The sequence below is a fragment of the Ictidomys tridecemlineatus genome, chromosome 5 (assembly GCF_052094955.1).
Source record: "Ictidomys tridecemlineatus isolate mIctTri1 chromosome 5, mIctTri1.hap1, whole genome shotgun sequence".
Classification (NCBI taxonomy): domain Eukaryota; kingdom Metazoa; phylum Chordata; class Mammalia; order Rodentia; family Sciuridae; genus Ictidomys; species Ictidomys tridecemlineatus.
In genome coordinates this window covers 179,330,607-179,356,912 of record NC_135481.1, presented here as the reverse complement: position 1 = coordinate 179,356,912, position 26,306 = coordinate 179,330,607, and the positions used below count along the sequence as shown (strand labels likewise).

The 26,306-nt window shown below is 47.7% G+C and overlaps 1 protein-coding gene across 35 annotated transcripts in view; it reads right to left on the bottom strand.

Annotated features, from left to right (window-relative positions):
- Epb41l1 (erythrocyte membrane protein band 4.1 like 1) overlaps positions 1-26,306 on the bottom strand; it is a 122,008-nt gene that overhangs the window by 40,286 nt on the left and 55,416 nt on the right. For 22 of the 35 annotated variants that reach the window (XM_021729536.3, XM_078051721.1, XM_078051718.1 and 19 more), the window contains 6 exons: positions 10,197-10,387; positions 9,106-9,270; positions 7,110-7,241; positions 6,576-6,618; positions 4,309-4,384; positions 1,626-1,844 (listed from right to left, as the gene is read on the bottom strand). In XM_021729536.3, coding sequence (XP_021585211.2) covers positions 1,626-1,844; positions 4,309-4,384; positions 6,576-6,618; positions 7,110-7,241; positions 9,106-9,270; positions 10,197-10,373 — 812 coding nt within the window. In that variant the 5' untranslated portion in view covers positions 10,374-10,387. Of the gene's footprint in view, positions 1-1,625; positions 1,845-4,308; positions 4,385-6,575; positions 6,619-7,109; positions 7,242-9,105; positions 9,271-10,196; positions 10,388-21,517; positions 21,615-26,306 lie in introns of those variants that run through there. The other 13 variants (XM_021729539.3, XM_078051726.1, XM_021729541.3 and 10 more) reach the window with 2 other exon arrangements.

The following is a 26,306-nucleotide window of genomic DNA, read 5'->3' as shown; positions in this document are numbered from 1 at the left end:
ATAACTAGCTCAAGGGCCCACTGCTATTAAGTCACAGAGTCAGTATTTAACCCCAGACAAGGTGGCTCCAGAATTCATACTACTAACCACTTCATCACATTTTTCTCTTCTGTCCTCCAAGCCTGTTTAATTTCCCCTATCTACCTCTGGGCCACTATGTGCTTGGGACACCTGGATGCTAGATGTCCGTGTGCTTTAAGTCCAAAGAGCTACAGAGACAACCTTTAGCATATTTCCAGCCCATATTGATCTGAATATCCTTCTCTGAATTATTATGACTCTTGCAAATCCCCAAGGCACCTTGCTATCTCAGACAGGGATGACAGATGGTAGGCAGCCCCTCACTCTTGTGCCCAGATGACCATGGCTCACTAGTCAGATCCTACTCAACACAACACCAAGCAGTCAGTACTAGCCAAGCATGGCGGGTTTGTGAGTCTCTGCCCTTGACCCAGCATTCATCACACCCCAGCAGGCTCTTCTATGCATCTTCCACCCCTCCTCTCCAGATGCAGCCCACAGATGCAACCCTCATCATTCTCTCCATCCTCCATAGTAACAAGATAACATCACCATGGCCCTTCCCACAGGCAAAGCACTTCACTGTTCATAAATGCACTTTCAAATCATTTATCACATTGGGTTCCCTTAACAACCTTAAGCTTGGAGCCTGAAGTACTTCTAGCTTAAAAGGACCCTAGATCCATTTTGATCCAGGGGTTACCCCCAGGGGTTAGGATGCCCTATAGAACAAGCACTTGGAAATGGTGGTGGGGAGCATTTTGGTTGTTACAATAACTAAGTGGTGTTGTGAGCACTTAAAGCCTAGGACCCAGGGAGGCTAAACATCCTACACAATGAATTCTCCTGCCCCAAACAGCAATAGTTGAGAAACAGTGATTGGCTAATTCTGTGCATTTATAGGTGGAAAATAGGGTTTTCAGAGACTAAATAATCAGCCACAAACACATATCTGGTTAATTATCTTCTAACTCCTAGAACAAGGTGCTTTCCACAGCACAATCAACTACTCAACCCCTCAACTCACAGATAGCAACCCTAAGAGCCAACATTCAGTGTGTCTTTAATATGTGCCATGTGGCCCTCCTGACAACCCTACAGGGTGGGTTTGCTAGCACCACATTGAACAGATGAGCATGCCAAAGCACAAGGAAGTAGAATGGTGTGCCAAGATCCCTTGGTTAGAAAGCAGCAGAGCCAGATGGCGAACCCAAGCAGGCTGTTTTTCGAGTCCAAACTTTTGAACTTTATGCCAAGATCCAGACATCAGGATGCTTACTTGGAGGCACACAGCAGTTATTATTATGTCCACAATAACTCTACATAGTTATTATTATCTCTAAGTGGTGGATAAACTGGTTTTCAGAGACCCTGGCAGGGAATTATCACACCCATACAGGAACTTAAGAAACTGAGGCCCCAAGAGACCACTTAAAGTCACATAGCTAGTCACTGTCATTCCTGTCGGATGGAGATGATCTGCTCCCAGACACACCTCAGGTTAGGAGCAGAGGCAGCTGGGGTCCAGAGAGCACAGCACCAGGAGTCTAGGACTTTCAGGTCTGCAAAGAGTCCTCTGGTCAAAGGCCAACAGGCCCTCTTACCTGTATGTCTTGTGCAGCTCCATGATCCTCTCCTCCAGCTCCCGGGTCTGGTTAGGAGCAAAGCGGAGCTCACTGACGTAGTTGCCCACATGTTCCTCGGCATCGTAGTCGCCCAGCTCTGCCTGCACAGCATAGGAGCCCAGCAGGGCGTGTGTGACAAAGGAGCAGGGCAGCCGGCCTGTGATGATGTCTGCCCTCAGCTGGAGGCACAGGTAGTACCTGGAGACGGGAGAGAGGATGTGGGCTTGGGCCTGAGCCTTCAGACCCCCCAGCCCGGCTGGGTCCCTGGAACCAAGCGGCTCAACACGTGGCTCTGTGGAAAAGGACACCCCTAGACACTGGAACTTCCTGGGCTGATCATTTGGCTGTATCCTGTGAGATGATTCTGTGACATTTCACACCACTTTCAGCATTTTGGCGCATTTCTAAATTTGAAGGGTCTTTTTTCTACCAAAAGAGCATTTGTAATGTCTAATTCATTTTCAAGCTCAGTAGGACTACTTTGCTGGTTTTATCCTTTTAAAAATGTCCTGTAATTTTAATTATACAATTAATATAGTCTTACAAGGAAAAAATACAACTTATGAGGTGATTCTAAATTTCCTCTTAGTGCCCTTTTTCATTCCTAATCTCCTCCCCAAGGTCAACACGGTTATCCATGTTGTATTCTAGACATTTCTCCACCACAGACACACAAAAATGTATGTGGTTTTGATGGATGAGTGTTTTTAACTTGTAAATGGTATTGAATGGTATATCTGATTCTGCAGCTCACTTTGTCTCACCAATGACATGCCATATGTGAGCGCAGTGACTCTACCTCATTCATTTTAACTGCTGCACTCTACTCCACAGCTCAGATGGACCTACATGCCAATGCTTTCCCAAAACTTTTTATTTTGCCTCCAGCTCTAAATGAATTATCTAAAAAATAAATTGGTTTAAATAAACATTTTCCGACCACCAAGCCATGATTTTTTTATAACTTGTAGGCACACGTGGATGATTTTACAATTTTTAGTACCATTTAAAACCATTTTGTCATTGCTTTTTTGGTTATTGTGCATTCAAAAACATTTTTTTAGTATATTTTCAGCCAGCGATGTCTTCCTGCCCATTTTTGCTATTTCACCATTTTTTTTCAACTGCCTATTTCTCTTTCAAGTGGCTTTTACTTAGTCCAATTTTTAGTACTCTGTGACATTTTAGAGTCAAACTGAAGCTTTGTCAAAAAAAAGTACATGTGGCCTCAGTGTGTGCTCTGGGCCAAGGTGTAGATCCAGGATCAGTAGCTCAAACGTCATAAGCATCAAGTATGGGCCTATGACATTTTGTTCAAAAGTCTAAAAATTCAGAAATCACTGCCAAACTCTCTGACCAATCTTTCATTTCAATCAATTTGTCATTTTGACCAGTTTATTTTGGGCCCAACTATTTTTGACTAGATCAGCTGCTCCTACCACCCCACCTCCAGGGGCCATCTGTGCTGGGCAGGGCTAACTTCCCTCTTGGTGTTCCTGGAAGCCCAATGCCCAGAGTCTGGCACAAAGAGGAGAGGTACCAGGGGATAAGACTAGAGGGGATGGGGGCTGTGCTGGCCTAAAGCTACAGAGTTCAGATCCAACTGCTGTCACCTTGGCACTGAACTAACCTCAGAGCTCAGAGTGGGGCTAATGAGGCCAAGGCCTGGGGCCTGATCTACTCCAGGAACATCTGTCTTCTCTCCCAAGGCCAGAGTCAGCATCTTGACCTTGGTCTGTTGCTTGTCAAATAGGCAGCAGGCCTTAAAAAGGGACCTGAGGGCCCAGAGGAGATGGCTTAGCAGCCTCTCCCACTTCAGAAGAACTTCAAACCCATTCTTATTTTGGGGGTGTAGGGCCTATGACATGAATGACACAGTCCCAGGATAGCCTGACATGAGGGCATCTCTTTGGCTGGGGCTTAGATAAAGACGGAGAATCTTCTTGCTCTGGTTCCTGGAGACAAGATAAGCCCATGGAAGCTCCCACTCAGAAGGATGCAGGGCTCTTCCTTTGGATATATCCTCAGGTCACCTTATCTACTGGCCCCAGGCAGCAGACTGGGTATGCAGCCATGTTCATCCCGGCACCCAGACTGCCCTCCCCTCCATGGTGGTCACCGGCCTGGTCTGATCTCCACATGCCTGACATGTAATAGAATGACACACAGGACCAAGCCCCCACGTGGCATGGGCACTCTACTCTCTCCTTATCTCCAACACTGCAAACTGGTGTCCACCAGCACATCAGCCTTCACTTGTGTGGGGTTTGTCCCACTACTTTTAAAAGTTTGCATCTGTTGCTAACATTTCAAGCTTGCAGTTTTCACTCTCCAATCTCTAGATTCACTACAAAATTAGGCCCAATTCCCATGGGACAACAGTGGCTAAAGAGCAACTGTTTTAAATGGAGTCAGTTCTCTAAGTTCACAATGGAACATAAAGACCACCGTGAGACTGCCTTCTCTGAGGTCAAGGGTCAGCTGCCACTGGCCACTGCATTTGCCTCCCTGTTTCTCTCACACAGCCTGCTACCTTTGCCAACGGTCTGGCTCTGGCAGATAGCCACGTTTGAATCTGCTGTTGTTTACAGTTCCATGTCTCTCAGGCCAAGTGCCCTCATCCATAATCCCACAGGGCCCGTACTCCTGGCCCACCCCTCACCTCGTGATGTCTTCCGTCAGCTGAGCTGGGTCAGGGGGGTAGAACTTGACTGTGAAAGCAAAATTCCAGGGGCTGCCTGAGAGGAGAAGGTGGGGAGAGATCAGAGAAACCACATCACTCCAAAGAGTGGCCCAGATGCACCAGCCTACCAGCAAGTCCTCAAAGTCTTCTCCTATCTCTAAAAAATCTCAAGATAATCCAATCATGGAGCCTAGAACATTGTTCCCACTTGACAGATGAGGAAACTGAGTCCCAGGTTGAGCCTTGTGAGCTATCAATGGGAAGATAGAAAGAGAACTACTGCTGTGAATTACTTCACAAATATCACTTCACTTAACCTCGCAACAACCCTGGAAGTCCTGTGATTAGCCCCACTTTGCAGGTGAGCACATGGAGGCCCAGGTGATAATAGGCTCAATTTCATGTGCATTTGTAGTATTTAATCTTCATAACCACCCTGAGGTCAAGTTTCCTTTTTATAGTTGAAGATTCTGAGAGGTTAGGTCACTCTCCTGGTTGGTGGCAGGTATCCAAATTCTGGTCATCTGATCCCAGAACCCAGGGTCCTGACCACAAGGACTCCTAGGAAAAAGCAGCCCCAAGGGATATCACTGTCTCAGGGATAACAGTAATAATAAATAATAACAATAACTAGTACATGCTGGGTGTACTGTGTACAGGCACCTTGGTGGGTGCTGTACCTATGACAACATCACTACTTCTTGTGCTGCTGAACTATCCTCGGTTGCCTTACCTGGAGCCAGGATTCAAATCCAAGCCTTTTGGCCCCAGTGTCTGCCCCAACTTCCCCAGGGAAGCCAGAAGAAAAGAGAGTGACGAACCTGTGCTGGGCACTACACATGCATTTGTCATTTAACTGTCACTCCCCACCACCATATGAGACAGGAATTATTAGTCCACATGCCAAGGAGAAGCAAGGGCCCAGAGGACTTGCTGCAGGCATCCTAGGTGACGGCACTGAGGCTCGGGAGGAGCTACACCTGATGCTGAAGCTCAGGACACAAGGGCCCATGAAGCCACCTTCAGAAAGCTGAGGGGCTGTTACAACAGAAAGGAGGCCAAAGGGCAGGCGTAGGATGAACGGCTGGGAGGTAGAGGAGGAGGGACAGAGACTGGGGATCCACTGGAGGAGGCACTTTCTAAGGACCAAGCATACTCCTCAATGGTTTAAGGTGCCACAAGGAACAATTGCTACATGCCTGGGCAGCGCTGGAAGGCTATGGGCAAGCTCTGGAAGGTGCAGGGGGAGGCCGAGGACTGAAGTCAGCTGACTGCCTCTTCCCCAAGCCCTTGGTCTTCACTAAACACTGTACTCTATACTTGGCTGCCTGTACTTGTTTCAATTCCTTCAAAGCATGAGAGGTAGGCCTCTGAGCAGGGCTGGGGCTGCTAAAGGACAATCTAGATCCCAGGCCTAGGACCCTGTCAGCCCCAGAGAAGCGCGTTCTGCCTATGTGCCTGCCTCTTTGTCTTCAACTGACAGGAACCTACAGGAAGAATTCCTCAAGCCCCCTCCCTCAGAGTCAGCTGGCATCCCTGGGCCCAGCTGCCTGCTGTCATGGCAACAGGCTCTGCTACAGCTTTCCAGCCAGGGGACCAGGGAGTCCAAGAGAGAGCGCCACAGTCAGGGGGAGGGGCCCTTAATGGCGGCATCTCTGCCTCCAGGCTCTGTATCCATTTAAAGACTGAGGCCCCTTGCGGAGGCAGCCAACGCCCCCTTCTTCCATTAGAAAGCTGCCACAGCCCTCCTAACATTGCCTTTCTCTCTAGGCCGGGAAGGACAAGTTGAAGGCCTGCTGTCTGCCTTCACAGGGCCTTGAACAGAGTGAAGGACCGGGTTGGGAGGCCAGAGCCCAACTGGCTCAGCCAACACCTGGCTCTGCGACGTAATGTTAGTAACCACCTCTCTGAGCCTCTGAGGAAAGGGGCATTGGTTACTGAAGTCTGCACTAGCTCTGGGCAGGAGGGTGACTGTTTTCAGGCCATCTGTTTGCCCCTGTCCTGAATAACTTTCAAGGTACCTTCTAGGACTAATGTCCTAAATGCATATATGATTCCTCTGCTAACTTGCCTGACTCTACACAGTCATTTCTCTTCTCTAGACCTCAGTCTCATCATCTGTGAAACAATGTCAACATCATTCCTGCCCTGTCTTCCCCAAGACCTGCCATGCAGAGCAAAGTCAGAGGGAGTAGGTCACCCAGCCCACCCTTCTACTGTATCTCCAGCCACGGCAAGCCACTCACTCCGGATCTGCTTCTTGATTTCCTTGGAGGGATCCAGCCAGTTCTGAAAGAGAAAACAGGGTTCTTTGGAGGGAAGATGGAGGAGAGGGCCAGACGGGGTTAAGGGAGAAATGTCCTGAAACTGCCAGTTGGGAAAACTTGCTAGTGGGGAACACCCTTCCCTGGCAAAAGAAGCTTTTCCTTTGGGACAGAAAGGTGAGGGGACTGAGGTCTGGATTCCCTGCCAGAGTTAGAACCCAGCGCCCCGGGGCAGCCATAGCGACCAGGTATTGCAACCACAAGGGAAGGAAGAAACACTGGCCGGGCTCCTCAGTTCATCTAAGCAACTCACATGGCCGTGCTGTGGCTCTCCAGATACCCATGTTGGGTGACTACAAGTCATCAAGAAAGGACTGGGGGTGGGGTGGAGACGAACAGAGGGTGGAGAGAGCTGGCTGATCCTTGGGGACATGCAAGTGAAAGGTGCCTAATGAAGGTCTGATGGAAGTCATGGGATATGGCCAGGACTACAGAGACCCTTGGGGAGAGGCCTACCCTCGCGGCCGGCCCCCAGCCAGGTACCTTCTGGCTGTCAGCATCGCAGAAGGTCAGGCCAAAGTAGTCCTTCTCCAGGAGGTTGAGGTGCTCGCAGACCAGGTCAAACAGCACCTGGCCCCGGCCATGCTTCTAAAGGATAAAACAGAGAGGCAGTGAGGTTAGAAAACACCTTAGGGTGGGACTGGGAGCTGCCCTTGGCTCCACCTGGACACCCAGAAAGTTCTCAAGAGGCTTCCAGTGTCTGGATAGGACCTCAACACTCCTGCCACATGGCTCTGTTGAGCTGTACAGGGCACAGTGCTCAGCCCAGCCAAGCCTTCTTCCAAGTCCTGCTGGGGTTTCTCCAGATCGTGGACTTGCTTGGGGCAAGTAGAAGTGGAAGTGTGGGGAGTGACTGATTTTTCCTTCCTTACATCAATCAAGAGAAGGAGTGGAACACCAAAGTCCTAGGCTTCGGGTGGGAGAGGAAGAGAAGAATCCCCTAAAAAGTGAGAGCCATGCGAGACCAGTCTGGAGGGCCACCGCCTCCCCAGGTGGCAAGTAAGGTGGAAGAGAGGCTCAGGGGACCTAAACCAGCTCCACTGGAAGCAGCACAGTTGGACTCACCTCTCCCACTCCAAAGCAAGGAGGCCTGGGACTACTCTGAACCACAGTCGCAGCATGAGGATTTAGCACAACTAAGCCCAGAGCCAGCCTAGTAAGTCAAACCCACAGATGTGAAGACAAGCAGCCGGCAAGGGATCCAGGTCAGGAGGAACACCAGGCAGTTGCCACCCAGTTAGGGAACTCCAGAGAAAGAATGAGGTCTCTCCAGGGACCAGGCCTGGACAGGAGAATTCCTGAGCCTACAGGAGCCCATCTGAGAGAGTGAGCTGGTTGAGCCAAACACTCCAAGCACTTCTGGGGCAAGCTGAAGCAGTCCCTGGGAACCATGGGCCAGGAAAGAAAGGGAAAGAGAGAGCCCTTTATTTTGCCCAGGAGCAGGGAAAATGTTTCACCTTGAAACCCTCCTACCAAAAAAATACACATAAAAACAAACAGAACCAAAGCTTGAGGAGAAGAGGGACCCAGGCCTACTAGAGTTCAGAAGTAAGTCAGAGGCTGGTGCTGTAGCTCAGTGACAGAGCACTTGCCTGGCACTTGTGGGGCACTGAGTTCAATCCTCAGCACCACATAAAAATAAATTTTAAAAATGAAGGTAAAAGAAAAAGAAGTCACATCCCTTAAAACCAGGGCATGGGGGAGAAGGGCTCCTATAGATCTCAGTGTTGGGGCCACCATCTGAACTCTTCCACACATGTAGAGAAGGGCTGAGTGCAGGGCCCAGGCAGAAGCAAACCTCTAAGGAAGGAGGGGCTCAGAGTGAGGCAAGTCTGAGCCCTTACTGGTCAGGAGACACTAAATGTAGGGCCAGAGGGTTGGCAAGGAGGCATCTGTTATGCTGCTGCTGTGAGGCAGGGACCTGTCACAGGGCCTTCCACATGGATGAGAGCATCCTTCCAAGGGGCTGTTTCCCTGGGCTTGGGTGACACATTTACCACGGATAACTAGTTTGTCCTGGAGACTAGAGATGATGCCCTGGATAGGAGTATTCACAAAGAAAGGAAGATCCCTCCTTAGCATCCCCCCACCAAAAAAATAAAGGGGGATTCTAGTTTAAATGTAGGTATCCGCTAAGGTGAGATAGAACAGCCCAGTTTCTAAGCCCATGTGATGCAGATCAGCCCTTAGATGATAACATTCTTGCCAGGGTACAGCCACCTTTTCCTCGTGCCAGCCCTGTGCCATGTCTAATTCTGTTTGCAATCATAATGGTCTTTCTGGGCCTTGTCACCATCTGTACAAAGAAGGGCCAGGCCAGGTCATCTCCCCGAACACTGCAGTTGGCTCAGGACTCCTCTGGTTTGGCCAGGCTAAGGACACATAGGAGCCTGCCCTGGCTCTGAGGCCAGCCAGCCAGGGACAGGACATATGGCGCTGGGTGCTCCCCTACCTCCACCTCACACTCGTACTCAGAGGCATCGAGCAGAGTGACCCGGCAGATGGTACTCTTGTACTTCTTGGCAATCTTTTGGGGTGATTTCTGGGCCTTGCTGGGCGTGGTCCTCTCTGATAGGCCATCGGCCTCGCTGTAGTCCTTCTCCTCCATGTCTAGACTCTGTAGGTCCAACCAAGAAAGAGTCTGGTCATTAAACTTGAAGCCATAGCCTTTCACACAAACAAAAAGCAATCAGGGATAGCTGGGGCTGGACAGACTCCACCATGAGAGTCACCGCCCTCTGTGATCCACAGGGTAACCAGGGGCCATGGCTTGGTGTGTGTAGGAGAAGTCAAGTTTCCATGGGCAATGAGGGCTCTTCGTCTGTGTCTTCCCTGGAGGCTGCTGCTAACAGGGCAGCATCTTCAGGCAGGAGTCTCCCACAAAACCAAGCCCATGGTTAGAGCTCTCCTGCCTCCTGGAATAGTGTGCGAGTTATGGGGTGACCACCTGGCTCCTCCTCCTCGGCTGTCACAGGGTTAGCATGAGGCTGGCAGCTGTGGATGGATCACCTGGAGGCAAGGGGCCAGAGCCCAACCCTGACTACCTCAATGGCCTTGGTTCAGTCCCTGCCCTCCTTGGGCCTGCTGTAAAGTAAGGAGGTATGAATTTGGGGGCTAGATGATCCTTCAAATCACCCCAAAACTTTAAGGTGCTCCAGGGTCACATTGGGCTTGCTAAGCTAGAATGAAAAGGCTCAAAGGTGGGAAAATAAAGTTGAAAGAACAGTTTTTGGAGGTCAGGCCTAGGTTTGACTTCCGCCTCTATCACTTCATGGCAAGGTAACTTTGGGTAACTCACTTCATTCCACTCCGTCAGTTTCTCCAAGTGTAAAATGGAGAAATGAGCAGCTACCCTCTGAAGATCAGAGAATTAAATATAAATGGGATCGCGATGCTCCCAGCATAGTGCTCAGCACATAATGGGTCACAAATATATCTTAGGTTCCTCCTTCCTTCCTGATGAGGAAACACTGGGTCCCTAAGAACTGGAACCCCCGGGACTGGCTGGGCAGGAGGAAGGCCCTCAGGCCCTCAGGTGCATACCTGTTCAGCAGGCCGAGCGTCCTGCTGGGGCGGTTGCTTCTCATTGGAGTTGGCCTCTGGGTGGCCGTGGCCTGCGGGAGTCACAGGGGTGGTCACAGCAGCAGCAGCCTCGGGCTGTTGTGGGGCCTCCTCCTGAGCCTTCTTCACCTCAGAATCAGGGCCTGTCTCTGTTGTCATGGTGACCAGCACGCCTGCATTAGCATGAAGGAGAGCATGTGACAGGGGAAAGGGATGGTGATAGTGTAGCAGAGGGGCAGGAACCACATGCAGAGAGAGACAGATGGAGACAAATGGACAGAGAAGGAGGGAGGGAGGGGGGGATGGGGGAAAGGGAGGATGGAGTCATGAGAAGTGAGGAGTTAGTGGCAGCAGCTGAGGTCATAGGCCCCCCTCCCACCCTGTGCCCATAGATCCTCAAAGACTCTGATCTCTCAGCCCAGACCTAGAATCTGAGCCCTTTCTAGGGATAATGAGGGTCTCCTCAGAGAGCCCCCCCACTCTACCAAGGAGCACAGGGTAACTAGCCTCAGGCAGGACCCTGGCCAGGCTGTTTCCAATCACAGTACCTGGCACATGCTATTCCCTCAAAAACACTGAATGCACTGAACTCAATCAAGAGAACCCTGAGTTTCGGGCCCTTTGGGCACTGAGTCTGGACAAGCCTCTTCATGCCCCAAGCTGCAATAATTCTTGCACATACATCTCAGTCCCACCCGCAGGGATGCTGTCAGGATGGGCCCACAGGGATAACAGCAGGTAAGCACCTGTTAAAAATACACCACCCTACCCATGGCAAAGTCAGGGGAATGCGCTCTGGCCCAAGTCTGCCACAAATGTGGCAATCACTTTACCTCTCTACAAAGTGAGGGACTTAAGGTATTATTTCTGGGACAAACTATTAGTTCTTTCCCCCTCGAAGCATTAAATGAAATTCTAGAGAGAATCAAGGACCTAGTGTTCAACTATTTTGTTGAAATTAGTCAACTGGAGAGAGAGAGAGAGAGAACAGCATAGTCATATTTACATATTTAAAAAACAATAAATAATAACCTCAGCACCATATGTTTGTGTTTTACACAGTTAGGAAAAGATCTGAAAGGACACTCACCAGAGGTTAAAGGAAAAGTGAAAGAGATCTTGGGAATGGGGTGAGATAAGCGAGGAAGTTTGATTTTTCACTTTATATCATTTGGAGTTAACTTGTATCTTTTTAAATGGGTGGATGGATGGATAGACAGATATTAACCTACAAGTGTTATTTTAAGGGCAAAAGCACCCACACCTGATCCCAATTAGTGGATCCTCAAAAGGGGTGGGGGGTGGCTTGTAGCTAAAACCTGGGGAACAGAGAAATGAGCAGAAACCTTCACCACTAAATACAGGCCCTTCCTCTAAATCCATCAGATTACTGTGTATGAGAAAGATCCAGACTAGACCCATCAGGCCCCTCTCTCCACCCCATCCACCAGGGTAGGCCTCTGATGGCCAAGTAGACACTGAATCCACTCTAGGCAATGCAGAATCCTTGCCCCAACTTCCTTTATTTTCCTTGCAGTGCTGGGATTGAACCTAGGGCCTCATGCATACTAGGCAAGGGCTCTCCTACCCCAGCCCATTCTTTTTATTTTTGATTTCTCTCTCTGCATTCCTGTGGGCACTTGTGTGGCCCAAAGTAAAAGTATTGGACAGAAAGTCGGGAACCCTAAGAGCCCCACTCAGCCACAGGGGCACCCCAGGGCTCTGGAGGGGTCATGGCATCCTCAGTCCACACAGAGCTGGTCACAAGTAGAAAGCTTTGTGAGCTGGAGCTTCTAGCACAAATAAGACGGTGTGTTGTTATGGATGCTACTGTTAGGAAGAAAGATTAGGAGGGCTGGAGGGGTGCACGCCTGTCATCTCAGTGACTCAGGAGGCTGAAACAGGAGGATCACAAGTTTGAGGCCAGCCTGGGCAATTTAGTGAGGCCCTAAACAACTTTGTAAGACCCTGTCTCAAAATGAAAAGTATAAATAAGGACTGGGGTTGTAACACAGTGGTACAGTGCTTGCCTAGCACATGTGAGGCACTGGGTTTGATCCTCAGCACCACATAAAAAATAATAAATAAAAGTATTGTGTCCATCTACAATTTAAAAAAATTTTAAATATATATATACAAAGAAAGGGTTTGGGATGTAGCTCAATGATAGAACACCGCCGGTTCAATTCCCAGTACCAGAAGAAGAAAAAGGGGAAGAAGAAAGAGGTGGAGTAAGGGAGGGCCTTGGCCACATTGCCTCACTCCCACCCACAAAGGCTTTCCCTCCAGCCATTACGCTGGGCCCTAGGGGTACATCTTCAAGCCATAGTTACATAAAAGCTCTCCATCACTCACATGACATTAAGTGCTGACTCTGGGCCAGGACACAAAGTGACAAAAACTGCTCTGGGGGAGCTCGCAGCCTAGGAAAGGTCAACCTGACACCTGTCTGCCAGGCTCAGGATCTTTCCTAGACCTGCCCTTGATACGAGTTATCATGTTAGGTAAGACCAATAGTCAAGAACCCTCGAAATAAATGCTTACTTAATTTCACTTAAAAAAAATCCACAGATTAATGTGCCTGTTTTCTGCCGTGAGAAGCAGAATCCGTGGGACTCTCATGCCAGGCAGTGCAGGGGTGCATCCACTCCCCCACTCCTGGGGGCCTCTTGCCTGGAGGCCCTCAGACCCTCAGAACTTTCTCCCAGGTCTGAGTGTCCTTGGAAATAACCAGGAAAGCAATCTTAAAAAAATAACCCCGTCTTCCCTGTGTGTCTCCAGCAGAGCCTGCTGCAGACAGTGCCACCGATAAGAGGAGCTGGATGTCTTTTGAGACAATTAAATCTATTCCTCTTCTTTTACAGGTGACACTCAGAGAGCGAGAAACTTGAATGACAGTCACCTCCTCAGACAGGGCTCCTCTTCTTCCTCCATCCACTCTCCTTCCCACCCAGCTGCCTGACTTCCCAGTTCCTAACTCCAGGTCCATTTTCTCTCCTCTGCACCTGGCTGCCTCAAGCAAACCCCATCAGACACACCTAGAAGGAAAAAGCACTCAGGCCCAATTGAACACCAAGATGTGCAGGCTGAACCCACGGCCAGGGGCAGGGGACAAATGATCCCTCATCCTCTCAGCAAGTGGAAGAAAAAAGGATACAGAAAATCCTGGGCAACGTTTGAATGACGAAGCACAGGACATGACAGTTTATACAGATGAGTCCTATTTTAATTAAAATACACACACAGATCCAGATGGTCCCCAATTTACGATGGTTCGACTTACATGTTTTTTTAAAGATTTATCTATTTTTAAGTTTTTTAAGTGGACACAATATCTTTATTTTACATTTATGTGGTGCTGAGAATCAAACCCAGTGCCTCGTGCATGCTAGGCGAGCACTGAGACACAACCCCAGCCCCAACTTACATGTTTTTGAAGTTATGACAATGTGAAAACATACCCAGATAACCATTTTGCTTCTTACTTTACAATAAATAAATGACAGGAGATTTGGGGCTAGGGATGTGGCTCAAGCGGTAACATGCTCACCTGGCATGCGCAGGGCGCAGGGTTCGATCCTCAGCACCACATAAAAATAAAATAAAGATGTTGTGTTCACTGAAAACTGAAAAATAAATATTAAAAAATTCTCTCTCTCTCTCTCTCTTCCCTCTCTCTTTTAAAAAAAAATGACAGGAAATTTGTAACACTTTATTATATAATAGGCTTTGTGTTGGAAGATCATGCCCAACTATAGGTTAGTTAATGTAAGTGTTCTGAGTACACTGAAGTTTGGTTCAGCTAAGCTATTCAGTAGGTGAAAATTTTTTTTTAGTTGTTGATGGACCTTTATTTTATTTATTCATATGTGGTGCTGAGAGTTGAACCCAGGGCCTCACACATGCTAGTCAAGTGCTCTACCATTGAGCTATATCCCCAGGCCTTGAATGCATTTTTTTATTTATGATATTTTCAACTTACACTGGGTTTTTCAGGCTATAATATTGTGCTATGTCAAGAAGCATCTACATAGAAAATGTAAAAATGTATTACCCAATGGTTATTTCTGGTTACAGATTGCTATTTTTTGCTTCTTTCAATTTAAATGTAGCTCTTGATTTTTCTACTATAGTTGGAGATTCCTTGAATTATTTATTGATTAATTTATTTTTTCAGATGGGGTTCTCACTATGTTGGCCAAGCTAGCTTTGATCTCCTAGGCTTAAATGATCCTCCTGCCTCAGCCTTCTGAGTAGCTGGAACCACAGGCAGGCATCACCATGCCTGCAGGGCTCCTTAAATAATTGTTTTAAAAATTAAAGGTTAAATTTTTTTTTCTGATGTACATGGCTTGGTATCACAGGATTAGAAAGAGATAAAGAAAGTCCATTAAAATTTGGTTTTAATTTAGGAATTAAAAAAGAAAAATGCAGTATCTTATCTAAAACCTATGATGAAATCTCTATTTGACTAATCCAAGGATAGCAACATGGTTCTCTCACTAGGCCACAAAGAAGGAGCCAAGGACCTGGCCTTGGCTTCTGACACAGCTGGCCACATGAGCACAGATCTGCCCAGGCCCAGGTCAGCACAGACTGATGGAAACTGCTAGGTGGCAGGACAGGCCAGGTCCCAGTGGGGATCCTTGGGGGAAGCACGTGCTGGTTCCCATGGAGCTTGCTGCAACAAGAGGATGACACTGTCCCAGGAGATGGCATGTTGTGACTTAGATTTGCTAGTGTATGTATCAGCCTCTCAGAAGAGCCTGGACCTGATGATTAATAATGTGGCCTGCAGTTTCCAAAGATGACATCTAGGATAGGGGCTAGAGGTGACGTTAGGAGTGTTTAGACAGAAGATGGCAGAGAGGGCTTTTGAGCTGAGTCACCATTTGGGCAAAGGCCTAGAGATGGGCCAAGGGGGCTGTGCAGGAAACAGAAGAGACCTTGGCATTCTGATACCTTGAGAACCCTGTAAAGGGGAGCTCCAGACGTCCTGGCCGAAGGGACAGGCTGGACTTTGGGAGAAGTGAAAGAGCTGGGGTGGTGAGAGCAAGCTTAGAAGAGTCAAGAATGTCACTCTGACTGCTGGAGGAGGATGGAACTCCCACCACTGAGCACCTCTGTGGGCCAGAGCCAGGCCAGAGACTTCACAGTCATTCACAGATCCCACACAGCACAGCAGGGCAGGGGGCCCTGCTGCTCGGTGGTTAAAAGCACAGACTTTGGAGTCAGGCACAGGGAGATCCCAAAGCCAAGTTCCAATACTCACTCTGTGAACTTGGGCAAGTGACTTCATTTCTCTAAGCCACAGTTGTGTTGTCTATAAAATAGAGATCCTCCTCCCTCCTTCTTAGGGTAGGGATAGAGATTCAGGAAAATAACACAGAGAGCACTTAGCATAGTGTGCACCCAGTAAAACAGAGGAAAACAGAATTAAACGAGTAATGGAAGCCTCAGCGAGCACTGGCCAGCAAACTGAAGGCAGAAATGGATGCAGCAAGAGATGTACTCGGAGACAGAGGCCAGCAGGGCCAGACTGATGACACCAATGTATGAAAGGCTGAATGCATGGGATTAGAAAAAGGAAAGGTCAGCCAGAAAAGTGAATGCTGACAGCACCCGCGCCAGTCCTGTCTGGGGAGAGGGGCCCAGCATTGTCAGGGGTGCTGGCCTGGCCTGGGCTGGGGCTGGCCCAGCAGACTGCCAGCAGCTGAGACTCTGCAACATTGCAGCCACCATCTGGCTCCTCTGGTTCACCTTCCAGGGCACTAAGAAGCCTTATCACACTGTGGATCTCCATCTGGGTGGCCTGCAGGGAAAGGGTGTCCCAGCCCTGCTGAGGCAATACCCACTTGGCCCAGCAGTTGTACCTCTTCTTAAAAATGAATCGACAGGGGCTGGGGATGTGGCTCAAGCGGTAACGTGCTCGCCTGGTATGCGTGCGGCCCGGGTTCGATCCTCAGTACCACATACAAAAAAAGATGTTGTATCCACCGAGAACTAAAAAATAAATATTAAAAAAAATTCTCTCCCTCTCTCTTTAAAAAAAAAAATGAATCGACAGGGGCTGGGGCTCAGTGGTATCGCTTGACTAGCACATGTGAGGCACTGGGTTTGATCCTCGGCACCACATTAAAATGAAATAAAGATATTGTGCCCACTTACAACTAAAAAATAAATATTTTTAAAAAATGAATCAAGGGCATCTGGTTAGCCTTCTGATCAGGGTTAACATGAGTCAGCATCTCTGAGCCCAGTAATTCAGATTTGATCTTTTTCTCCATCGCCCACCCTCATTCCTAGCTACTGCTCAGGTCCAAACCACTACTGGCTCACACCAGGATGACTGTCCCAGCCTGCTCCTGTGGCCACACCAAGGGTTTACTCTTCAGAGAGCATCCACAAGGATTTCTTTCAAAACTCCAGGTGGACGTCCTCCTTAAAACCTCCAATGGCCGGCCAGGTGTACACCTGTAATCCCAGCTACTTTGGAGGCTGAGGCAGAAGGATCACAAGTTTGAGGTTAACCTCAGCAACACAGGGAGACCTTGTCTCAAAATAAAAAATCAAAAGGGCTGAGGATGTGGTACAGCACCCTGAGTTCAATCCCCAGTACCACAAAACAACAACAATGACCAACAAACCCTCCGATGGCTTTGCATCAAAATAAAACACAATAGCAAGCTGTAGGCCTCTGCATATGGCCCTGTCTCTCTTTCCAGCACCAGGTCCAATTTGCCAGTCCCCTACGGCCTCCCAACCCCGCCACCACCACTGGGAGCTTGCCATACTGGCGTTCTGTTTGTTCTTCAACTGTGCCAGGCTTGCCTCTGCATTGAGGCTTCGTCCTTAATGATCCCTCTGGATGGATAGTGAGCTCATCTGCACTCTTGGTGTGACAGTTCTCACCTTCAAGTTGCAAATCTATGTGTGCCCCTTGACCACCCTGTCTCAAATGGATCCCTCTCCCTATCTTTTAGGTTATAGCATGCTAAATTGTTTATTTGGTTTTGCCTTTTTTTCCATTTTTAATCATTTTAAAGTACAACACTTTTCAGGGGCATTAATTATATTCACAATGTTGTACGACAATCACCACTATCTATTTCCAAAAAATTTAATTACCTCAGACAGAAACTCTGTCTCCATTATAAGTAAGCATATTGGGTTTGCTTGTCTGTTTTCATAGGAATCACCACAAACTGAACTTATACGTATTGACAAATTTACTTACTCATTTCTAATCTTCCTTTAGAATAAAAGCTCCAGAAAGATCTCTGTCTCATTTGCCATTCTTTCCAGGGCTTAACACAGTTCTTCACAAATAACAACAACCAAGTCAACATTTAGCTGGGCCTGGCATTGTGCACCTCTAGTCCCAGCTACTCTGGAGGCTGAGGCAAAAGGGCCACTTGAGCCCAGGAGTTCAAGGCCAGCCTGCACAACATAGTGAGACCTTGTCTTAAAACACAACAACTAAATTAATAGTCTACAGAGTTAACATTTATACAGTTTGCTATTTGCCAGGCATTGATCTAAGTACATTAACTAACTTATTTAATCTTCACAAAAACCTATAATAGGTACTCTTATTATCTCCAATTTACAAAAGGAGGAACTGAAGTTAAGCAAGCTGCCCAAGATCACATGGCTAATAAATGACAGTGCCAGAATTCTGGGATGCATTCACCAGGACTGCATTCACCTTGGGAAAACTTCATGACTCCCAGCCAGCCAGCCTCTCCCGAAGATTTCTCAGATCTTTAAGCACCCAATTTTTCCATCCAAATCCCTAACATTATCCTCTTTATTTTACTGATGAGAACACACAGGCTCAAAGAGACCAAATGATTTACCCAAGGTCATAGGGCCATGCCAGGTCTCTCTGACTCCCAAGTCCTTCCCACTAGATGGCATTTCAGCAGTCTCAGTGGCTCAACTCATACTAATTTCTCCCAGGGGAGAAGCTAGCTAAGGACTGAAAAGCAAACACGTTGGGAAGAGCTGCATTGGGAATCTGTATGACTGCTTCCTGTTTCCATGCTGCCACTTCCTACCTGATCACCTCTTTCTCACTATCAGTTTAGTTTCCTCATCTGTCAAACAGAAATAAGAACTCCGGTCCTCCACAGAGTAATGCCATGGTGCTAAAGGTATTACAGAGAATGGAAGGATTGAGAGCCATGGTTAAAGTCCCACCAAATACGGAGGATAGAATGATACAGATGCTTATGACGGGTATCTGAGAAGCATGTCTTTGCACACACACATAGAGCAGAACGACATGAGGTCACACAGCTGCGTGGGTCCACGGCCATGAGAAGTCACTCCCTATACAGAAAGGCTGTCTCTTCTAAATCTTTGACATGGAAGCCTCCAAAGACTTCTGCCCAGATGTTATTGGGAATTCTGAACCAGATGAGAATAGAGGTAGCAACAGGAAGAAGGGGAGAGAGAACAGAAAGAAGGAAGTAGGGAGAAACAGGAGTGGGGGGGAGTGGGCAGAGAGCAGGAGGCACCAAGAACCAAGAGAATGCCAGGCAGAAAAAACTCTTTTGTTTTGATGTTTTCAGTAAGTACAGTTACCAAGACAACTCTGCTTTCTTTTTTGGGAGGCCAGGGGGTACATCTCTTCCTTCCCCCTGCGACAACGCGTCCTAGGCTGGTACCTCCATTTGCATCCCCAGATCCATGTCCTGCTTAAAGAAGTGGAGGCTGACCCATTGATCTGTCCCTTGAGACTCTTTCCTGCTGCTTCTGTTTGAGTTTGACCAACAGAAGGTGCTGGCAGGAGGGCAGAGGGCAGAAGAAGAAATGTGTTGAGTATACCTTCCCCAACTCCCCCTCCCTGTCCCCAAGCCCCACTGTGACAGCTCCTTGCCCTGCTCCAGCCATCATGGAGTACAGGTAACATTGTTCCCTCTCTCTACTCATTCAGGCTGGGAGTGGAAGACAGATTCATTGCTAGTTTGTGGGTGCCTCAATACCCCCGAGGGTTCTCTCAACCCTGCTCACACCTGCATTAACATCTCCTCAGCTGAAGCATCTGAGGAGAATTCTGTTCTCTGCCAGAGTCTGCTGATACACCACCTGGCACGAAGTGTGTATGAATCGGGGAGGGGAGCCTGGGAAGAGGCTGCACGGTCTAAGAGACTTAGGATGACAAAGGGAAGATAAAGATGATGAAGGAAGACCTTTGGCAGGTCCCTGAACCTCCTTGTGCCTCAGTTTCTTCATCTGTAAAAGCATGAGGATAACTTTGCATACCTGACAATTCCACTGTGAAAACGGAGTTGGATCATGTCACCAAACCCTCTAGTTGGTGCTACAAGACATTAGATCCTCTCATCTTTATTTTTAAGTCCAGAGACTAACATTAACTATTGCATTCCCTGGAAGGAGGAAATGCAGGATTGTTTTTCTTCTTCTCTGTATTTTCCAATTTTTCTACTATTATGTATTACTTTAGAAGCCAGAGAAGAAAAACAAGAATGAAAAGAAAAAACAGAGAGTGCGCTATGGGGCTTATTCTCCTCTCCCAAACACTAATGATGATCCCTTCCCACAGGGGCTCCTCCTGTATGGAACATGTGCTTCCTCAAGTCACCCTCTCTGGATGAATGTGAATGAAATGACTGGAGGGTGCTGGCTGTGCCCCTCCCAGTCAGGCCCCAAGATCTAAAAGGGAGCTGAACCACAGTCCACTTACCAGTGGGTGCTCAGGTCTAGCTGGACATGGCACTAGAGAGGTGACAATTTCTCAAGGCCTGCAGTACCCATGGGCACTGCATTAAATAAAACCAAGTGATATGAAGAGGCTGCTACCGTCAGCACTGGCTTCTTGCCCAAAAGTTTCACATGCTCGGCACAGCCACAGACCGAGGTGCAGTTGTGGGCCGGGGACCACGTGACAGCCCAGATCTGCAGAGTAACGACATCAGAAAGAAGAAGTGCCTCCTGCTTGGACCATGCTGATGACGCAAAGGAGGCAGCCCAGACCTCCCTCTGGCAAGGCATCCCCAGAGAGCCAGGCGAAGTACGTGAATACTCCCTTCCGGGCTTTAACTCATCCTGCTGTTCTGGGACCACTCAGGGCAGAGGGGCTTTATTCCCCAGGTCAACTCAGCTGGTCAAGGTCACAAAGCCACTCAGTTTGAGTACAGCCAGGACTAGGATCCAGGTCTACTGGCCCAGAGCCCAGCATTCTTCCCCCCAAGTCCTGCTACATCCCACGACCTCCAACTTGCTATAAACCATGTAACCAAAGCTACCGTTGCTCTGGATGTAGAAATCCTAACAGCAGTATCAATCCCTCCCACATGCAGGGTACTTTACAATTTAAAGGATCTTTTATAATCCCCATTTTGCTTAGACCTCACCAATCAACCACTTTGGAGGCAGAGCTAGAATCCTGACTCCACAGGGTTGGTGACATTGGACAGGTACATAACCTCTCTGAGAGCCAATGTGATCAGGGAAAATGAGAATAATAACCCCTGCATCTCAAAGGCATTTAGTGAGAATGAAACAAGATAATGCACATGAAGTTCTCTTGGCACAGTATTTGACGTACAGCAGATACTCAGCAGGTGGTAGCAATGGTTCTGATCAGCAAGGCATACCATACAGATGGACAAACTGGGGTCCAGGGAACACAAAGAATCTGTCCAAGGACACTTAGAGATTGAGCAGCAGCAAGACCCCAGCAGCTTACAGTATCCTAAGAGAATTTGAAATTTTCACGGGTGAGTTCTATACTGGGTAAGGAAAAGAAGGGGTCCGAAAGAAGGAATATCCACACCCTTTGAGGGTAACAGAGACACACAGTCTCTTCCAAGCAGGCCATCTTCCACTGGGAAGAGAGGAGAGGAGGGAAAAGAAGGGAGCAGAAGCAGCAACCCTTCAAGGGCAACTCTCATAGTCTCATGGTTTCAAACTTCTTCTCTCACTTGATTTTCATTAATTGTTTAAACACTATGAGAGTTCATTGTCAGTATTAGTTAGAACAGAATAAAATTGGAAGCAAGTTTAAATTTCTATCAACAGAAGGTTGGCCCAATTATCTAGGACTTATCCATTAAAAATTAATTACAGCCAGTGCAGTGGTGCATGCCTGTAATCTCAGCGACTCAGGAGGTTGAGGCAGAAGGATCACAAATTTGAGGCCAGCCTCAGCAACCTAGCAAGACCTAAGCAACTTAGTGAGATCCTGTCTCAAAATAAAAAGGGCTATGGATGTGACTCATTGATAAAGCATCCCTATATTAAATCCCCAGTACAAAAAATAATAATAATTATACCTGGGCTTGGTGGCACATGCCTATAGTCCCAGGTATTCAGTAGGATGAGGCAGGAGGATCACAAGTTCAAGGCCAGCCTAGGCAACTTAGCAAGAACCTATAAAATAAATTTTAAAAGGCTAGGGATGTAGTTCAGTGGTACAACACTTGCCTTAGCAGGCATCAGGGTTCAATTCCTAATACCGCCCCCCACCCACACACACTCACACACACACATAGAGCATTACACAACTATTGTTGGGTTTGGGGGGGGCAGTACTATGGATGTAACCCAGGTACCTGCACATGCTAGAAAAGCAGTCTACCACTGAGTCACACCCTCAGCCATGAGAATTTTTGAGATAGACTTTCATGACATGAAAATACAAATTTATTGACATGAAAGGTTATCAATACATGGATTAAACATTCAAGTTATAAAAAGACCATTCTTGTTTCCATGTTTATGTAAGTATAGACACTATCCTGGAAAGATACGTTTTATCATTGCTACTTCTGGAGAGCAGGATTTTGGTATAGCTCAAGGGAGAATACATTTCCAAATTATTAGGATTTTTCATGAATTTATTTTGTAATTAAAACTAAAGAAAAATAAGTATAACATTAAAGAAACATTTGTTTGGATCAATCTTATTTATTCCATGATACTTGCCATAACTCAACTTCTTCCAGTCTACATCTATGGTCACACCTAATTTTATACCACTGTAATCTGAATGCTCACAATTGTTTTAAATAAATTTTTAGTTGTAGTTGGACACAATACCTTTATTTTATTTACTTATTTTTATGTGGTGCTGAAGATCAAACCCAGGGCCTTGCACGTGCTAGGTGAGCGCTCTATCCCTGAGCCACAACCCCAGCCCTGAATGCTCACAATTTTATGGGTTTTTCCCACTTAACATTAATTGTACCAGAAATATTTTCACATTATGACATCATTTCCATGACAGCTAAGGTTCGAGGTGCTTTGTACCATATACCATGTACCATGTACCATGGTGCTATGTACCACGTCAAGAGTTTTACGTGCCTAATGCATGAAGTCTTTACGACAACTCCAAAAGCAGTACATGGACTATCAACATCACAGAAGGAGAGACTGAGGCTTGGAGAACTGTTTTGCCAAGGCCTCACAACTGGTATGGACAGAAATAAGACTGAAGTGCTGGTCTGTGCGAATCCCAAGTCCTCACTGGGACCTCTGCATCTTACTCCCCTCACACATACAAATGGTCCCAACTGATGACATTCAATTCGTGATTTTCTTTTCTTTTTTTTTTTTGCTTTATAATGATGCAAAAACAAGACGCCTTCTGTAGAAAATACACTTAGAATTTTGAACTTTGATATTTTCCTGGGCTAGCAATACGCCATAGGATACTCTCTTGGGATGCTGGGCAGAAGCAGCGAGCTGTAGCTCCGAGTCAGCCACTTGATCACGAGGATGGATAGCCCATACTCAACAGTCCACTGTGTTGCCCAGTAGGCTAGGTATATTCAATGCATTTTCAATTTACAATGTGTCCAAATTAGGATAGGTTTATTGGAATGCAACTCTACAGTAAATGGAGAAACATCTGTACCAAGTAGTAAGAAGAATATGGCAAGAATGTGGCAGGTACTGAGTCTTATATAACTTGTATGATCTTGAACAAGTCACTTCCCCTCTGCTTGGTTCACTCATTCACTGGACAAGCATCTGCTGATCATCAGTGTGAGGACCATGAATAAAACCCTGACCTCGAGATTAGAGGTTAGCCTCAACTCTTCATCAGTAAGCATCTAACCCCCCACCCCTGCCTCTGTCACCAGGCAGTCATAAAAGCATGAAATGAACAAAGGATGCAGAAGAGCTCTGCCAGGATACGGCTGCATATTCTGCAAGAAGGATTTCTGCGGCTGTTCGCCACTGCATATTATTTTATCCAGTGAATGTTCCAAAACGTTCTCAATCATCTTCCTATTGTTGGACATTTAGTCCCAATTTGCTGCTATTATGGAGAGGCTCTGATGGGGATTTATCCAAAGGAAATAATTCAAAAGAAAAAAAAAACCCAGATGCTCAAAGAAGGAGCCGCCTGATCTTCCCAAAGACTGAAGGGAGACCAGACCGTCTTCTCACACTCTGCAAGCTTCAAACTGAATTCCTGACCCGGGGTCTTCCCCACTCCAACCTGCTCCTCCCACATCCTGGCAAGCTATCCAAGGAACATCTTGTGCAAGTTTTAACCTTCCTCCCTCCTGAGCCTTCCATGTCCCTTAGATGAGGCTTCTCTGCAAGGTCACAATTCACCCCCTCATTATAGGTCATACAACGGCCTAAAGGTCCTTCCCAAACCCCAGTTCTGTCATGCTCCTCTGAAGACCAAAACCCTACAAAGGTCCCCAGAGCCTCCAGGCTCACATCAAGCCAAAACACCTCAGCCTGACATTTAAGAGAGATGGCAGGGGAGAGGAGTAATGCTTATTGAGTTCCTGCGACGTGACAGCACTGTATGAGGGGCTTTATGTAACAGCCACAGCATAGTCCCTATGAGATAGGTGCGTTCATCCATATTTCACAGATGAGGAAACTGAGGCCCAAGGCCACACTGCTAGTACACAGAGGGCTGTGAACAGAACCTCAATGAAGACCCAAACACAAGCTGACCTTCTGAGTCACCTCCCTGCTTTCCCTGCCTCGCCCCTAAACTACCTGTCCCCCGCAACACACACACACCACCCACTCTTCTTCAAAGGCATCCTGATTCTTTTCCCCTCTGACCTGGTTCAGTGGGCATCCTTTCCCTACAGTTACCAAATCCTACTAAGCCTTCAGTACACAGCTCCATGGCCCCCATTTTCCTAAAGGCTTTCCTGAGCACCAAAACAGGAATCCATGTTGAGCAGGTACAATAGTTTGTTCTTTATCTTTGCCCTGTCATGTCCAGGTCTCCCAGCTAGGCCTCGGAGGAATGGAATGCATTTAAATGGGTGATTGTTTCAAAGTGAACACAACCAAATATGACCTCTGAGAAGGTGCAGGTCATCAGGAACATGGCTCTGACCCAGGCTGCCTCCCCCACCACCTAGCTGTGCAACCTTGAGCTTGTCTTTCCCTCTGTAAGCCTCAATTCTTCAATCCTTAAAATGAGAAGAATAGCTGCCTCACAGGTTTTGTGAAGACTATATGACTTGTAGGTGTAAGCCCAGCACTTACACATAGTAAGTGCTCAATAAACTCCAGCTGTCACTATTCTATCTACAGCCTCCTGCCCACAAAGGAAGCAGTGCCAGCCTGCTCCCACCTCCACCCATCCACCCAGGAGGTCCCTGACAACAGGACCTCCTCTTCACAGTTCTGGCTGGTGCCCCCAAATTCCTACCCAGGTGATTTCTGCTGGTTGAAACCCTACTAAATGTGGTAGGGGGCAAGTGGCCAATCTATCTACCCTGAGAGGCAATGGAAGCAGACAGTCTTAAGTACCCCCACTCGAAGGGGATTCTGGCCACAACACAGGCCAATGCCGGCTCCTCTCTGAGGGTTCCCAGCCAGTATCTCTATCTCTATCCCCCAGGACTTCAGTAGTATTCAGGCCATAGAACCACCCTTACTTCACCAGACCCAGCACACAGACCTCTCCACCTAGACCTGCCCTGAGCCACCAGTCAATGACCCAGCCCTGCTGGACACCAAGCTGGTACTTCCAGACCACTGCCCCGGGGTATAATGTCATAATAGAGAAGTTCTGGACTCAGACAGCCGCACTTTCCAGCTGTGAAACCTCAGGCAGGTAACATAACCTCTCTGAGCCTCAGTTTCTCATCTGTAAAAAGTTGATAAAAATAGCAGCAATCTGATGGGGTTGCTGTGAGAGGATGCAAAGCATGTATTGCAGCACATGACATACAGTAAGCATCCAATGTATGCCATCGCTCTGATTGCATAATCACTGATATCTCTCCAGGTAGAGATTATCATCCCCTTTGAACAACTGGGGCAAAGAAACCCAGAAAGGGGCCCACAGAGATGGAGCCTATTAGAGGTACTTCCTGTCTCAGCCTGTCTAGTCAATGTACCCTCTCCACTGCCCTCTGGAGGCTCAGGACTAGAACATCTCCCTGGGCACAGGGCATCTTCTAGGTTCTGTGTAGTCCCAGAGGGTCCAGGGCCACTGGCTGCCCTTTCTCTCAGCCCTGGCCATAAACTAGGAGGCAGCTCTGTCCTCTCTTGCTCACCTTGAGAGGGGACAGATGGTAGGGCAGAATAAAGCCACTCCTAAGAGGCAGCCTCAGGCTCTAGGCTATAATGTCCAATTCCTGGCAGAGTCTATGTGGGGGACAGCCACAGCAGCAGGGAAGCAGGCTGTCAGAACCCCAGATCAGAGGAAGAGGTCCTGGATACATTAGTGCTGGCTCTCCCACTCAGCTGCTATGTGACCTTGGACAAGTCAATCTTCCTCCTTAGGCCTCCATCCACCTTTCAATATTTACAAAGTGAGGATTTTAGGACCCAGCCTTATTCTCATTGGAGTTCTATGGAAGGAACACTTCAAGAAGCGCACAGAGCTGAGCCCAGGGAACTGCCACAAAATTTTAACAGGAACAATGCCCCCAACACTGATACCCTCCTGGACTGCCTTGAGGTGCCCCTGAGATCCCAGTGATCACGCACCAGACCCCACAAATATCATACACAGGTTTCTGGACCAGCACAGTCAGCAGAAGCCAGCTCTATCCCTGCTTGGGGCTGGCAGAGCCTGGCTGGGCCACAAAGGCTCAGAAAGGAGGCTGGCACAGGCTGCCT